The sequence below is a fragment of the Ursus americanus genome, chromosome 11 (genome assembly GCF_024610735.1).
Source record: "Ursus americanus isolate L20-20 chromosome 11, mUrsAme1.1.p, whole genome shotgun sequence".
Lineage (NCBI taxonomy): Eukaryota > Metazoa > Chordata > Mammalia > Carnivora > Ursidae > Ursus > Ursus americanus.
This window is the reverse complement of record NC_142137.1, coordinates 27,210,085-27,223,373: the sequence shown is the minus strand read 5'-3', so window position 1 is coordinate 27,223,373 and position 13,289 is coordinate 27,210,085. Positions and strand designations below refer to the sequence as shown.

At 40.9% G+C, this 13,289-nt stretch overlaps 1 protein-coding gene across 13 annotated transcripts in view; it reads left to right on the top strand.

Moving 5' to 3' along the window:
* METTL24 (methyltransferase like 24) overlaps positions 1-13,289 on the top strand; it is a 122,727-nt gene that overhangs the window by 39,284 nt on the left and 70,154 nt on the right. For 6 of the 13 annotated variants that reach the window (XR_015726072.1, XM_087865388.1, XM_087865389.1 and 3 more), the window contains exons 3-5: positions 1,932-2,071; positions 9,815-10,043; positions 12,318-12,410. Coding sequence is in view for 11 of the 13 variants with exons in the window: in XM_087865388.1 (XP_087721514.1) it covers positions 1,932-2,071; positions 9,815-10,043; positions 12,318-12,365 (417 nt within the window). In the remaining 2 variants the exon portion in view is untranslated. Of the gene's footprint in view, positions 1-1,931; positions 2,072-9,814; positions 10,044-12,317; positions 13,285-13,289 lie in introns of those variants that run through there. The other 7 variants (XM_087865382.1, XM_087865383.1, XM_087865384.1 and 4 more) reach the window with 3 other exon arrangements.

The following is a 13,289-nucleotide window of genomic DNA, read 5'->3' as shown; positions in this document are numbered from 1 at the left end:
AGGCGAGAGTCAAGTTTCAGTGGTATTAGGAGGGAGTTAGGAACAAGAACCTGTGAACGTCCATAGCCTGTTCTGTCATTAGGGAGGTTCTTAGGGAAGAGTACACACAAAGGAGTGGGAATCATCATACCGCTTTAATAAAAATACGCTAGAAAGCTGCCCTAGAGCAAATGGGACAGGCTTTGGCGGTCCAGCTCTGCTTTCGGAGCCTGCAGGACTGTGGGGCAGAGCGACAATGAAGGGACTGATGTTTAAGGTGCAGTAACCCGCCCACTAGTAAGACAGGCCCAGTGAAGACATTGAACTTTGATTAATTAGATTAGCAGTTTTCCTCCCTTGGTGGGTGAGTGGGGACCAGGAAGTGGGCAGAGAGGCATAATTTCCATTTATCTGTGGGAGAATAGTAGGAAATGAATTATACAAATTAACATGTTGATGCACCCACTTAATAAATGTATTCTGTAATAGTTACCTGAGAGAAGATTCGATTCCATTTTCTACTATTATTTTTTCCCTTTAAACAGTAGTAAGACATCGGTTGAGGGAAAAGAATACATACATAGGGTTTCACATTTTAAGCTTCCCTCTAAAATGTCCAGATCGTAGCAATGGACTCTCTCATTTATCTCTGATGAATAGTGCTGGGTGACTTGCCAGGCCAGCAGCCCTAGATTACAGCAAGAGTAAGGGAGATGCTGTATCCATCGAACAGGTTACATATATATATATGATATGCTTTTCAGATCAGAATTTTGGAAGCTCCATTAACTAAAAGAATTGGGCAAACTGAGAGTATCTTCTTCAGAAGAAAATAAGTTGCTGTTATGTTTTCCAATGAATCAGAGCAATGAACCTGAGAACATCCTTTGCACACGGAGTGCTCTGTTGTCCGGGACGTGACAGCCAGAGCCTCATGGTGACGATGGGCACAGATATATCCCTGTTGGAAAGACATTGCGGTTGGGGGGAAACTGATGCTCAGTAATGTAATACCGGCCATAGAAGAATACCTTGGCCACAGAACCTGCTTTCTTTGGTTCCAGCAGCCTCCGTCATGCACACTGTGCCAGCCTTAAACACAAGTCAGAATTCCTCATACAGTGTATTTGCTTAATGTGCCTTTGAAATCAGAGACTTGCTTCTGCTTGATTTAGATACATGTTCCCTTTGGTTTCCTTATCTAATTTCGGTGGATGAGTTAAAAGAGGTGCTTTGGTTAGCTCAGGAAGAGCTTCCTTCCTGCGTGGGGCTCTTGCTCTTCTCCCCTAGGAGGAAGCTCATTAGTACAGTGCTTTACAAAGAATACAGTTTGGGGAGCAGGGATGACGAATCAATTTCACTTGACCCTTGATCAGCTGTTTACCTGGGATAACGCATGCCACCTTTCTGGACCATGGTGGTCCCAGCTTATCTGCCTGAGAAAAGGAATTGATAATCCGCATCCTTCTGAGACCCGTGCCCACAATCGTATCTCACAACTTCCTGTAGGAACACTGAGGGTTACAGACCTCTGTGTTTTGCCATTCTTGCCAGATTAAGAACGCTCTTCTTGATCTCAGCTTCTCAGTCAACTTCTGTTTATCCTCCAAGGCTAACACACCTCTGCAAAGCCTTTCCGGACCCCTCCTCTCTGCCACCTTTGCTCTTGATTTGTTCTCCCTTGCATACTCTGTGCATATAGCTATGATAGCTCTTAACTTCCATTCAAACCTACCGATAGTCTCCACAAGGTTCCTTCTAATGCAGTGTTTGAAGTTCCTCTGAACATTTGACAGCAGTCTTGTGGTTCCCTGGGGAGAGGAGGAGTGAGCAGTGGAGAAGGACATAATTCTCCTGTTTCGGCTTTCAGGGACTGGGGTAGCAGTAACTCCCTACCTGCCATTTATCATCCAACGCTTTCAATTATTCATATTGATTTCCAATCCTTATAGATCGCATGCAATCACATGAGCACAGACAGCCTAGCTACGGATTCCAACCCTGCAAAGAAGCCTTGGTCAGTCTGTCTTGACGACAGGTTTGGCTTAGCTCATCAAATCCGCAACAAGCAATGCCGCCTCTACTCTTTAGGGTAAGTGCATTTTATAGCAGAAGAACACAAAACACTGCTACGAGTGGCCAAGGCTTTCTCAGTAACACAAAGTTATGAAGGGCCGCAGTATACATCAGGTGCTACACTTTGCCTCCTGCCATCGCTTCAGACTCCTCCAGCTGTTACGTAACTGTGGGCACTGTACCTGCAGATTACCGGAAGTGGCCGGGGCCATTTTCTTTCTCACTGGGCTAGTGGTAAGTTGGCAACTTCAATTTTCAGGGTGACAGCGATCCTCTTGGTGAAGCCAATGATTTCCAGCTAGAATTATAGCATCCTTATTACACAAAGAGAGAGAATATTAAGAATGAAGAAGAAAAAGAAGAACAGCAAGCATATTAGAAACTCTGTACACACTTAATGATGAGTGACCCAAGATAAATGGCCACTGTTGGATTTTATGTTTTGTGCCAATGGTATATCTGTGTGTACTTTACATTAAAAAGAAAGAAAAGGGAATTCTTGTGAAAACAGTGTGATTTTGTCAAAACTGTGGGAAATATTAATATTCACTTATGCAGGCTGACAATGACCTAAATATACAAATGGATTTAGAGAGCTTTCTATAAAAGGGCAAATATAAAGTAATGAGACAATTTCAGGTCTGGATGTGAGACCTGAACTTACAAATATGTGTCTCAAAAAGAGGCAGGAAAGAGTTATTTTTATCGGGAACACCCTATTCCACAGATCTTTGTGGAAGCTACGTGATTAGGTTCTTAGGCAAGACCCTTGAAATCTATTTCAAAAGTACTGGCGACCCTAGCAAGTGTCTTGAGCTTGTTTCTCACTGAGAGGTTTCATCACTTGTGTGATTTACATTCGGGCACATGAGTAACAACTACCAATCTGAATCCTAGATGATAAGGGGGAGGTGGGCAGACATTTGGGTATGTGCTCTCCAGATCACCGTCAATGTCAAACTTCACCAAACAAGAATTCTTAGTCACAGTCATTGTGGACTTTTTGTAAAAACAAAAAGTTCAAAGAAGAGTTTCAGGATAATGGAAATGTCCTTCTGTGGCTTCAATGAAGAGTCTGTATCAGTGGAGCTTGGTACACACAGTAGGCACTCAATATATGCTTGTTACATAAATGATTGCTCCAGGTAAGGAGACTCTGGTTATGCTATGATTTAAACCAGGAGGCTGAGGCTTTGGAAATTAGTTGCTCAGCCACTTGATTAGAACAGAGGGGAGCCCACCAGCTATGCTTCAAGCTTGTACAAGGAATGGGAAGTTTTGTCAGTAGACTTTATTTTCCATCATATTAAAAATGTATGAAAGTAGGTCATAAAAATAATCGCATAGTACCACATGCAAATTGGACATCTCAGCTTGGTCCTATTTTCTTGCTCTGAACTGCCTTTATATTTTACTTATTATTTTACACCCTGGAATAATTTCATTTAAAGCATATCCCTGAGTAAAATGAAACTGGGAAAGCTGTTAGGGGGGAAATCTTTAAAATTTCTTTTTGCTTTCCTTATACTTCAGAGTCATCAGATAAGATAGTTCTGCTCTAAGATTTCAGATTACTTCATGTAAAAAGGTAGTTTCTTACTTTCATGGAAGTGTTCACTATTCAAGCTCAACTTTCTAAAGAGCAGATAAGAACAGTTGAATTCCGCTGGGAACAGATGTGACTATATTGTAAGGGCCAACATTTGATTCAAAACCGAAAAAAGCTTAATTGAAAACTGGAAACTAAAGAAAATATTTCGGATGGGTAAAAAATGGATGCTTTGGATTGTGGATGGACAAGGAGGTTGCCCTGTGACTCAGGACTGAGGGTCAGGACAAGCAAACACCCTTCTCAGGCGGATTGCTTGCCTGGAGGCAGTAAATAGCCAGCTGACATTTCAGTTGACGCTGAAGGAAGAAGGAGACCCAGGCCAGAAGTGGTGGTCCTGAAATGGGGTGCAGGAACGTGGAATGTCGGCCCTGGATTCTCAGTGTTCGGGAGTTTTGGGGTAGTTGCGAGATGGCAGGGAGGGCAGGTTGCAGGGGGTGTCATGGCGCCCCTACACCAGGCCACTATATGCTCTAAGCCCCAGGGCTGTGGCAGCAGCAAGACCATGTCACTGTTGTGCCCAGTCACTCCCAGGCAGACTGAGGATGGTGGATAAAGCCGGGCTCAGGATGACCTTCCTAGAGAAGAGGACAGGGGTCTGAGGTCAGAAGGACCAGAAGACAAAGGCTGCATGCCTTTCCTCCATCCCAAGAACTAAAGCAGGAATTACCTCCACCTTATCTCGGAGTCGGGAATGTCTTTACTAGAAGTCAAAGCTTTTTATTCTGTAGTTAATGTAAAAGCATTCTTCCGGAGAGGGCACTCTACGTGCAGTTCATTTGAAAATTAAAATCATGCTTTTCAACTTTGAAATGGGGGTAGAATAGACCAATTAAGATAGGGGAAGGTGCTGTACAGGAAGGTTATGTTACAGGAGGGGGAGGGAAGAGAAAGGAGGGGCTGTGGGTTTCGATGATCTTGTCATCTGCCTGACCTCTAAGTCTTTTCCTGTGTGAGCTGGAGGATGAGGGTTGGTGGGGAAGAGGGTGGTAGCTAAAGTGAATGGGGAAAAGTCACCTATTTTCTCCTGCCTGTCAAAGATTGTTATCTCAGGGGTAGGTAGAGTGGAAGAAGGAACTTGAGAAGGGATAATGCATGGGTAAATCTTTTTCATCTCCTTTTTAGTTCCCTGGTAGGTGGCACCATTTGGTTTCAAGGTATAAATTCTCAGCATGAGACAGAAGAACATTTGATAGATGACACATGGTTAGGCAACAACCGGTATCTTATGCAGAAAAGCTGGGGCTTCCGGGTGCCATGAGCATTTCAGGAGGAATGCAGGAGCTCTGGAGCCAAACGTTTCAACTTGTAATAGTTGAATTAACACAGCCGGAGCTCATAGTATGTATGAGTGAGGAATCAGAAAATCATGGACCCAAGGATCCTTTTAAGATAATTTTTTTCCTAATCACCATCCCCTCATGAAATTTTAATGCCACCGATAAACTGTCTGTTTATGTAATGTATGTATCTGTACTTTCTATGTAAAAAGAGGAAGTTTTCTTGGCTCCCAAGAAAGGAATTTTGCTCCTGAGGGGTGATATCCTCCCTGTTGAGAAGACACGTTGTAGATGAAATCTTGGCATTTCACGCAATGTTATTTAACAGTAACTGATAATTATAACATGTTTTTATCCACTATTCAGGGTCATTTATGCTTTGAAAAATCTATTACTCCCCCTCTGGTAGTTGCCAGTTTATAGATCTAATCATAATCACCTCAATAATCAGATAATAGATAACCTAATTATCTGTTAGATCTCATAATAGATCACCATCTGCCCAGATTCTCTGGGTCCTGCAGGGGTGAAAAATGGGTTAGTGAAACTCCTGGGGACACAGTTGTCTCACTTCTTTCCATCCTTATGCCTTCAGAGGTCACGCTCAGAAACCTTCCCTGTATCTGCTTTTATTTTATTTTTTTAAAACAGTTTTATTGAGTCATAATTCACCTACCATACAATTCACATATTTAAGACATACAATTCAATGGTTTTTGGTCACTACAGTCAAATTTAGGACATTTTCATCACCCCAAAGAGGAAGCCATATACCCAGTAGCAGCCATTCCCATTTTCTCTCCCACACCTTTCCTGCTTTTCACCCCTCATCCTAGGCAACCACTAATGTACTTTCTGTCTGTAGATTTGCCTATTCTGGACATTCCATATAAATGGAAACATATAACACGTAGCCTTGGTGACTGGCTTTTTTCACTTAGCATAAAGGTTCATCCACGTTGTAACACGTATCATTACGTCATTCCTTTTTATGGCTGAATGATATTCCGCTATATGGGTATACCACATTTTATTTATTCACTCATCAGTTGGTGGACATTTGGGTTGTTTCCACTTTTGGGCTATAGTGATAATGTTGCAGTGGACATTCATGTACAGATTTTTGTGTGGACATATGTTTTCACTTCTCTTGGGGATATTTTTCCTTTTTCCTTTGGTAACAGAACTCCTGAATTTTGCAGGGCACCTGTTTTGCACCTGGCACCTTGCTAAGACTGCACACCCTAGTCTTCCTTGAAGCTGCAAGTGGCCTGCCCCCTGCCATGTTGGATCCTGTACTATGTATTCTGGGAATACCAGACCCTACCTAATTTTCTAGCTTTCTCTCACTTGGAGCAGCATTTTAGAGATTTGTCTGTCAGCACTCATCTCTTTGGTCAGCACTTGGGATTCAGAAATAAGCAAGAATATTACACTGTCTGTTAACTAACTTGAATTTAAATAAAAACTTGAAGATAAAAAAAAGATAAGCAAGATTGACACAGTCTTCTGTCTTATGGAGCTTTGCTCTGTAGTAACTATTTCCTAGATCCCTGAGATTACAAATATTCCTTCCATGACCCTGTGTCCTGTGCTCATTTGCAGTGAGGTGCAGTGTAAAGAGTGCATGCTTTGGAACTACTTGGATGGGATTTGACTCCTGGTTTTACTATTTTGGGACAAGTTTTGCCACATCTGTGTGTATTACATTTGCCCTTCCTCTTACCTTTTACACCCACCACAAACCTGGCTAATTGAGCCAAGCTTGAAGAAGTACCATTTGAATAAATGAAAGTAAGAATCATAGACATTGATTCAATGAATGCAGTTTATTATGTTCCAATTTAGTACACTTATGTATTAAGTGTATTTTATTTAGTAAAAAGTAACATAAATTAACCCCAAAATGACAAATTTCAATATTTTCATGTTATTTAGTGTATCATACAAAACAGTTCCTCACTATTTGATGATGAACTTAAATATGTGTGTGCTTATGATATCTCTAATAGAGAACACTTGTACATGTGTAGAGAATTTCTGGAAGGATACACAAAAAATTGCTAACTGTGATTATCTCTGGAAATTAGTGGCCAAAATTTCTAGGGCTAGGAAATCTTTACTTTTCATTTTGTCTATTTCACTGAGCTCTTTTTATGTATGTTGTTATTTTTTCATTATAAAAAATAAGTTTAAATTGAAAACATATCAATATATAATTAAGTGCCTTACTAAAAAGGTTAGTTACAGAAGTATAATGTGCTTAATTTAATCCTTAAAATTTTTTGAAGTCTTGATTAAAATACATGTTTTAGACTAGAGAATGTTTGCTTGAAAACAATAGAAAATTCACAGAAAGAGATTATTCAAATTACTCTAGAAAGTTTACATACAAGTTACATTTAATGAGTACGTTTTTTTGACGTGGTGTTCTTTTTTTTTTTTCTTTTTAAGATTTTATTTATTTATTTGACAGAGATAGAGAGCCAGCGAGAGAGGGAACACAAGCAGGAGGAGTGGGAGAGGAAGAAGCAGGCTCATAGCAGAGGAGCCTGATGTGGGGCTCGATCCCATAACGCTGGGATCACGCCCTGAGCCGAAGGCAGACGCTTAACCGCTGTGCCACCCAGGCGCCCCATGACATGGTGTTCTCTTAGTAAAACTACAAAACTGCCATTTCCCATGAGATGACCCATAATAACACTGGTTTGCTCATCCAAGTTTCAACATATTAAATTAAGTGAAAAATCCCTTGGGGTAGGTGAATTTGGCAACATTCTGATTTATACAGAAAGAAATCTGTCTACTAAAAAATGTTTTGTCATCTTTTTTCAATTCCTGGACTTATAGTTCAGGGCAGGTTGCTGTATAACAAATCACTCTAAAATGCAGTAACTTAAAACCACTATTTATTCTTGCTTCTATGTCTCCAAATCAGCTGGGCTTTAGTTGATTGAGGCCGGACTCAGCTGGGGGACTTGACTTCAGGGTGAGGTGGCTAAGGGCAGTTCTGCTTTTCGTGGAAGACTGGTGGTTTCACAGAGGCTGGTGTACCTCTTCCTCTCATGTCTCTTATTTTCCTGAGCCCAGCAAGCTATCCAGGGTGTTTCCATCATGAGGATGATACAAGAGGGTGGAGAGAAGTACTTAAAACCTAGGCTCGGGACTGGCATACTGTCACTTCCTTCTAAAAAGCAAATCATATAGTCAAGCCAAAAAATCAAGGGGTGGGAAAGGACACTCCGCCCATGCAGAACATAGCATGGCAGTAGCATGGATGAAGGGTGAAGGATTAGAGCCCGCAAGCCAATCTGCCACACCAGATTAGGTCATGGAAAAATTGGGGGGAAACTAGGATAGAGATTACAATGATCTGAGCTGCGTGGGTTCAATAAGAGGTTAAAAACAGGAAACAGGGGACGCCTGAGTGGCTCAGTTGGTCCAGCGGCTGCCTTCTTCTTAGGTCATGATCCCAAGGTCCTGGGATTGAGTCCCGCATCAGGCTCCTTGTTTAGCAGAGAGCCTGCTTCTCCCTCTCTCTCTGCCGCTCCCCCGCTTGTGCTCTCTGTCTCTGATAAATAAATAAATAAATAAACAAACAAACAAATAAATAAATAAATAAAATCTTTAAAAAAAAATAAAAATAGGAAACAGGATCTGTCGGGTAAAAGGAATGGTAGTGTTTGTGAGAGGAGTGATAAATCTTCTAGCCAAAACGGTAGAGAGAATCACAGCTGAGGGACAGCAGAGGGTTGACGTGCCATGGGTCCAGCAAGGGAAAAAGCAATGGAGTAGAAGTGAAGGGAAAGAACAAGGCACATAAGAATGTAGTAAGAACGTCTAGGTGGAGGATCTCTGTGCCGAAGACTTGGTTTAGTCAACCTTTTTAAAAGGAGGTCAGTAATTGTTAGCCAATGAGCTTGTATAATTCCAAATTATGAAATATCCGAGATAGTAAAGTGTAAGAGAATGAAGCATTTCTGCACGGGGTTCAGGTTTGGTCAATGTATTATAGACACTCCGTGAGATTTCGGTATCTTAAATCACATCTAATTATAGTATTTCGGGCAAAGAAGCCATAATCACCATTTAAAAGAAACGAATCCTCTTTCATTTAATTTCATGTTTTTCACCCAAACTGATGCTTTAGTCAAAGTGATGAATGTAACTCCACCATATACGTCCGAGTACTATGACAGAGTGAATTAAAACTGTGTTAAGTATCGGAATGTTTCACATGATGTGTTACCTACTGGGTACTTAAGTACAACTAATTCATAATTTCTTCCGCCTGTTGACGTGAATTTAGGTGAGGCATGTCTTCTACTTCTTGAGTAGAACCACACACAGTTGCCTTTTCTTTAGCTGTGCTATTTTAAATTACCTTCCATTTCTAAGGAAGCAGCTATTGTCTTTAAGTCAGGCCTCATGCATCGTGGCCATTAGAATGGAGACAAATTACCGCATTAGCAGACTGCCCCTCTCCCTAAGGGAACTGATCCCGGTGCTTATATTTTTGACGTATTCTGAGAAAACCTCTTAAGATCACTGGATAGGCTTGTTCCATTGCTGCTATGATTTGCATCTTTGTAAAAAATTAATTTGGTATGCCTCTACATGTTTGAGCATGTGATTCTCTGGTCTGCATTTAACAGATGATTTCTCTGCTTGCTTTTCACCCAGAAGCTTTTAGCTCGAATGCTTTTTGTGAAAGAAGAAGGTTTATTGAATGTGGGCCGTTAGCCACGTGTTAAAACAGGAGAAAGCTCGATAAGAATAAGAAAATTGGCCTTAGAATCATTCTGTCAATCCAACCATTTTGCTTCATGGTAGTTTTGTCGTTATTGATTTCCATCCTCTTTCTTTATAGGCTGGGGAGTGATGATACCCAGTTTGAGGTTAGCATGGCCAACAATGGATGTGAAGTCCATCGTTTTGATCCTAGTGTGAAGTCGGCTCATATTTTGGGGAGTCAGCGTCTCTGGTATCACCGCTTGTCCATTGACTGGCGAGACCCGCATCCAGCTGTTGCTGCCCAAAAACCGCACGGCAACACCAGAAAACTGGGAACCATTTTGAATGAATTTGGGCATCACAAGGTGAGAGTTTTCCTTTGATTTCCTAATGAAAGAAAGTGCACAAACTCATCAACTTTAAAAAAATGCAAACCGAGAATTGGATAGTTGAAGACCCAGTTTCAACCTTACTGATGATCGCCCGTCATTATTTATAGAGTCAGCTTGGCAGACGGAAAGTTCTGGCAAGGATCGAGATCTTTAAGTTGATTTGTAGATTGTGGTTGCTGTTGAGTAGTGCTAGGGTGTTGGCCAAGACTAGGCGAGGAAGGAAGAAACCTAACTCTGGCACGGGCTCAAGAGTCCCATTTTCTTTTGGCAGTTGATTTAAAATGTTCAGACAGAGCGAACTACTTCTATCGGTCTCAAACACAAAGTCGCCGGGGCCAGGTTTTTGTCTGATAAGAAATTGCTCATGTATCATGTTTCTCATGGTTGTAGCAACTATTTTGAGTCTCTCGGCTCTTGAAGGCCAGATCATATGTACATCTTGATTAAAATGAACTTTGTAAAATTGAATGGACATTATGTGCGTTGCAATGGATATAATTATGTCAAAAGATGTCAAATCCCTACAAGTATCTTCCTGTGAATGGGTAGCAAAAAGAAACTCAATCTTTGAACTGTGTTCCTTGAAAGCAATTTTTAGTGTAGACCCAAGCCAACTGCATCCTGTAGGCAAACACTAGATAATTCTCCTGAGTGTATTTGGCTTGTGTGTGTTTGCCAACCCTTCTTGGGCTTGGCCTATTTTGCCTTCCTGTTCTCAGCCAGAGATGGCATGTGATTTAGAACATGCCAGAATGGGTGTTTCTGAAAAACAGTGTACATGGAATTCAATTTTAAACTTGAGTTGGCTGCCTGATCTTTAATAAAAGGGCCTTTCCTCTGCTTTGTTCTTTTTCTTCTCTTCCTCCTCCTCTTGCTCCTCTTCCTCCTCCTTTTTTTTTTTTTAAACTCTCTTTAATTGGACAGCAGGAGCTTCTTCAAGAACCACTTCAAAGAATTTGCTGCTCTTTTAACATGTGATTAATCGTATTTTGCTTGCCATTGACAGTAACCAGCAGTTAATAATTAGGAGCCTTAATGAAACATACCTAGGATTTGGGGGGTAAAAATCTCCACACAGAAACTGAAGTGGGAGCATTTTTCAGAACTTTATTTTATTTTTGCCACTTGTTACCTACAGAGACCTGTTTTTTTACAGCTGAAAATTACAGGCTTGATTCTCTAATACGTCAACTCTTGGTCATTCGAAGAGCTAGCTACAGATTCTTCGTGTTCATTTCCACCTTAATGCTCTTTACACCCTGGCCCTACCTACCCTCACTCTTCAAAGAACAGACCTGGCAGAGACTGCTTTTGTTGATAATATTTCAGTAAGAGATTTGGTAAATGTGAGGATAAAATGAGGCTTTGAAAAAAAATGACCCGTGGATATAATTTATCCAAGCCACATTTCCTATGGAAAATGTGTTTTCAGGTAACCAGGTATGCACCTGAATTGGGTTTGTTAACTCCACAGGAGCGGCAGTGAATGAGGATGAAGCCTGCCATCTTTTATGCTGCTCCTGACACAGCAGAAATATTTACAGTAGTCCCTAAAAAGAATAAATGTTTTAATGGATTTTTTATAGTCCTAAGGCTATTTATTTTTTACTAAAAACATTAATAATGACCCCTAAAAATGGTTGAGATGATAAATTTTATGTAATGTGAATTTTACCACAATAAAAAAAAAAAAACCTGAAAAAAAAAAAACACCCATGAAAGTGATCTGGGTCAGAATTGCCGAGTATATATTTGCTGCTTTAAAAATTCCTTATTGAGGAATTTAGAAGATACTGGTATTCTTTCATAGGTTTTTTTGTTTGTGTGTTTGTTTTGTTTTTTTGCGAATGCTTTAAAACAAAACAACGAAAATGAAACCCATCAGTGAGTGAGTGATTGCTTCCATTAGGAACATGCCTCTAGAAGCTATGTGGTGCCAGATAAAAGGAAACTTCATTTCTGGCCTGCAGCAAGCAAGGTCTGTTTTCATTTTTCTGCATGTGTACAGACACTGGTAAATAGGATGTGGCTCTGGCAGGGAAAGCAAGTAGAAAACACACACACACACACACACGTGTCTGTGCTTGAGTCTTGTCTTCTGCGCTCATTTCTTCTGCTAGTGACTTTAGAAACCAGAGGGGCTTTGTTGTTTTATTTTCACCTCGTGTCGTTAAACTGTTTCATATAGTTGGGTGATGTTTTCCATGTGAGGCTGTGATTTTTCTTCTTCTCTCTATCCATCCCTAGATTCCAGCCACTCAGGCCAAAAAGGAAGGCAATCCTCTGAGATGGTGACAGAAAGATGCATATGCCTTTCGTTCTGCTTTTAAAACTCTTCCGGTAATTTTAATTTCCGACTATAAATCAAAAACATTTCTAAAGCATCAGGTGAGAGCAGCTGCATCAGCAAAAGCAGGAGAGCCAGAAGCCAGTCTGTCAGTGAGTAATAGCGCCTGCATCCAGCATTATTGATGATGAACTGTCTTCTCCTTGCTGATGTGCTTGTTGCTGTAACGATGCGTAAGATTTTTGTCCAGAACGGAACGAGAAATATCGAGTCCGAAATTTCTGCTCATATTAATCATAACGTATGCTTTTTCCCCTGAAGTCTTTATTACACAGAGTACCCTAAATGATCCAGGCTGGTTAGTGAGAAGTTATTACCTTCAGTCTTAGCCCTGCTGTTGATAGTATGAGTAACGGGACTGCCTTAGAGTTCCAGTTTACCTCCGGAAGCTCAGTGACTTAGGTTTGAAGCACCATTCTCTCCTTAGTTTTTGGCACTGGGCAGGCGGGTCATTTATCTAACTGCTCTGGTGCTCCGTTTGATTGCCGGTGAATAGGGTACCTGATACTCCCTATATGGATTGTTCTTGAGAATTAGATCACAGAATGTAGAGTGATTTAAAAATGATTTTAAGGGCTGCCTGGGTGGCTCAGATAGTTAAGCGTCTGCCTTCAGCTCAGGTCATGATCTCAGGGTCCTAGGATCCAGTCCCACATTGGGCTCCCAGCTCAGTGGGGAGTCTGCTCTTCCCTCTCCCTCTGTAGCTACCCCTGCTTGTGCTCTCTCTTCCCCCCTCTCTCTCTCTCTCATGAATAAATACAATCTTTAAATATATAAAAAGATTTTAAATTCAAAGACTTTCAATTAACAATTTCAGTAAGTCTTTACAAAATTTTATGGAAAACATTTTCTGTTTTCTTTCTTTGTTTGTT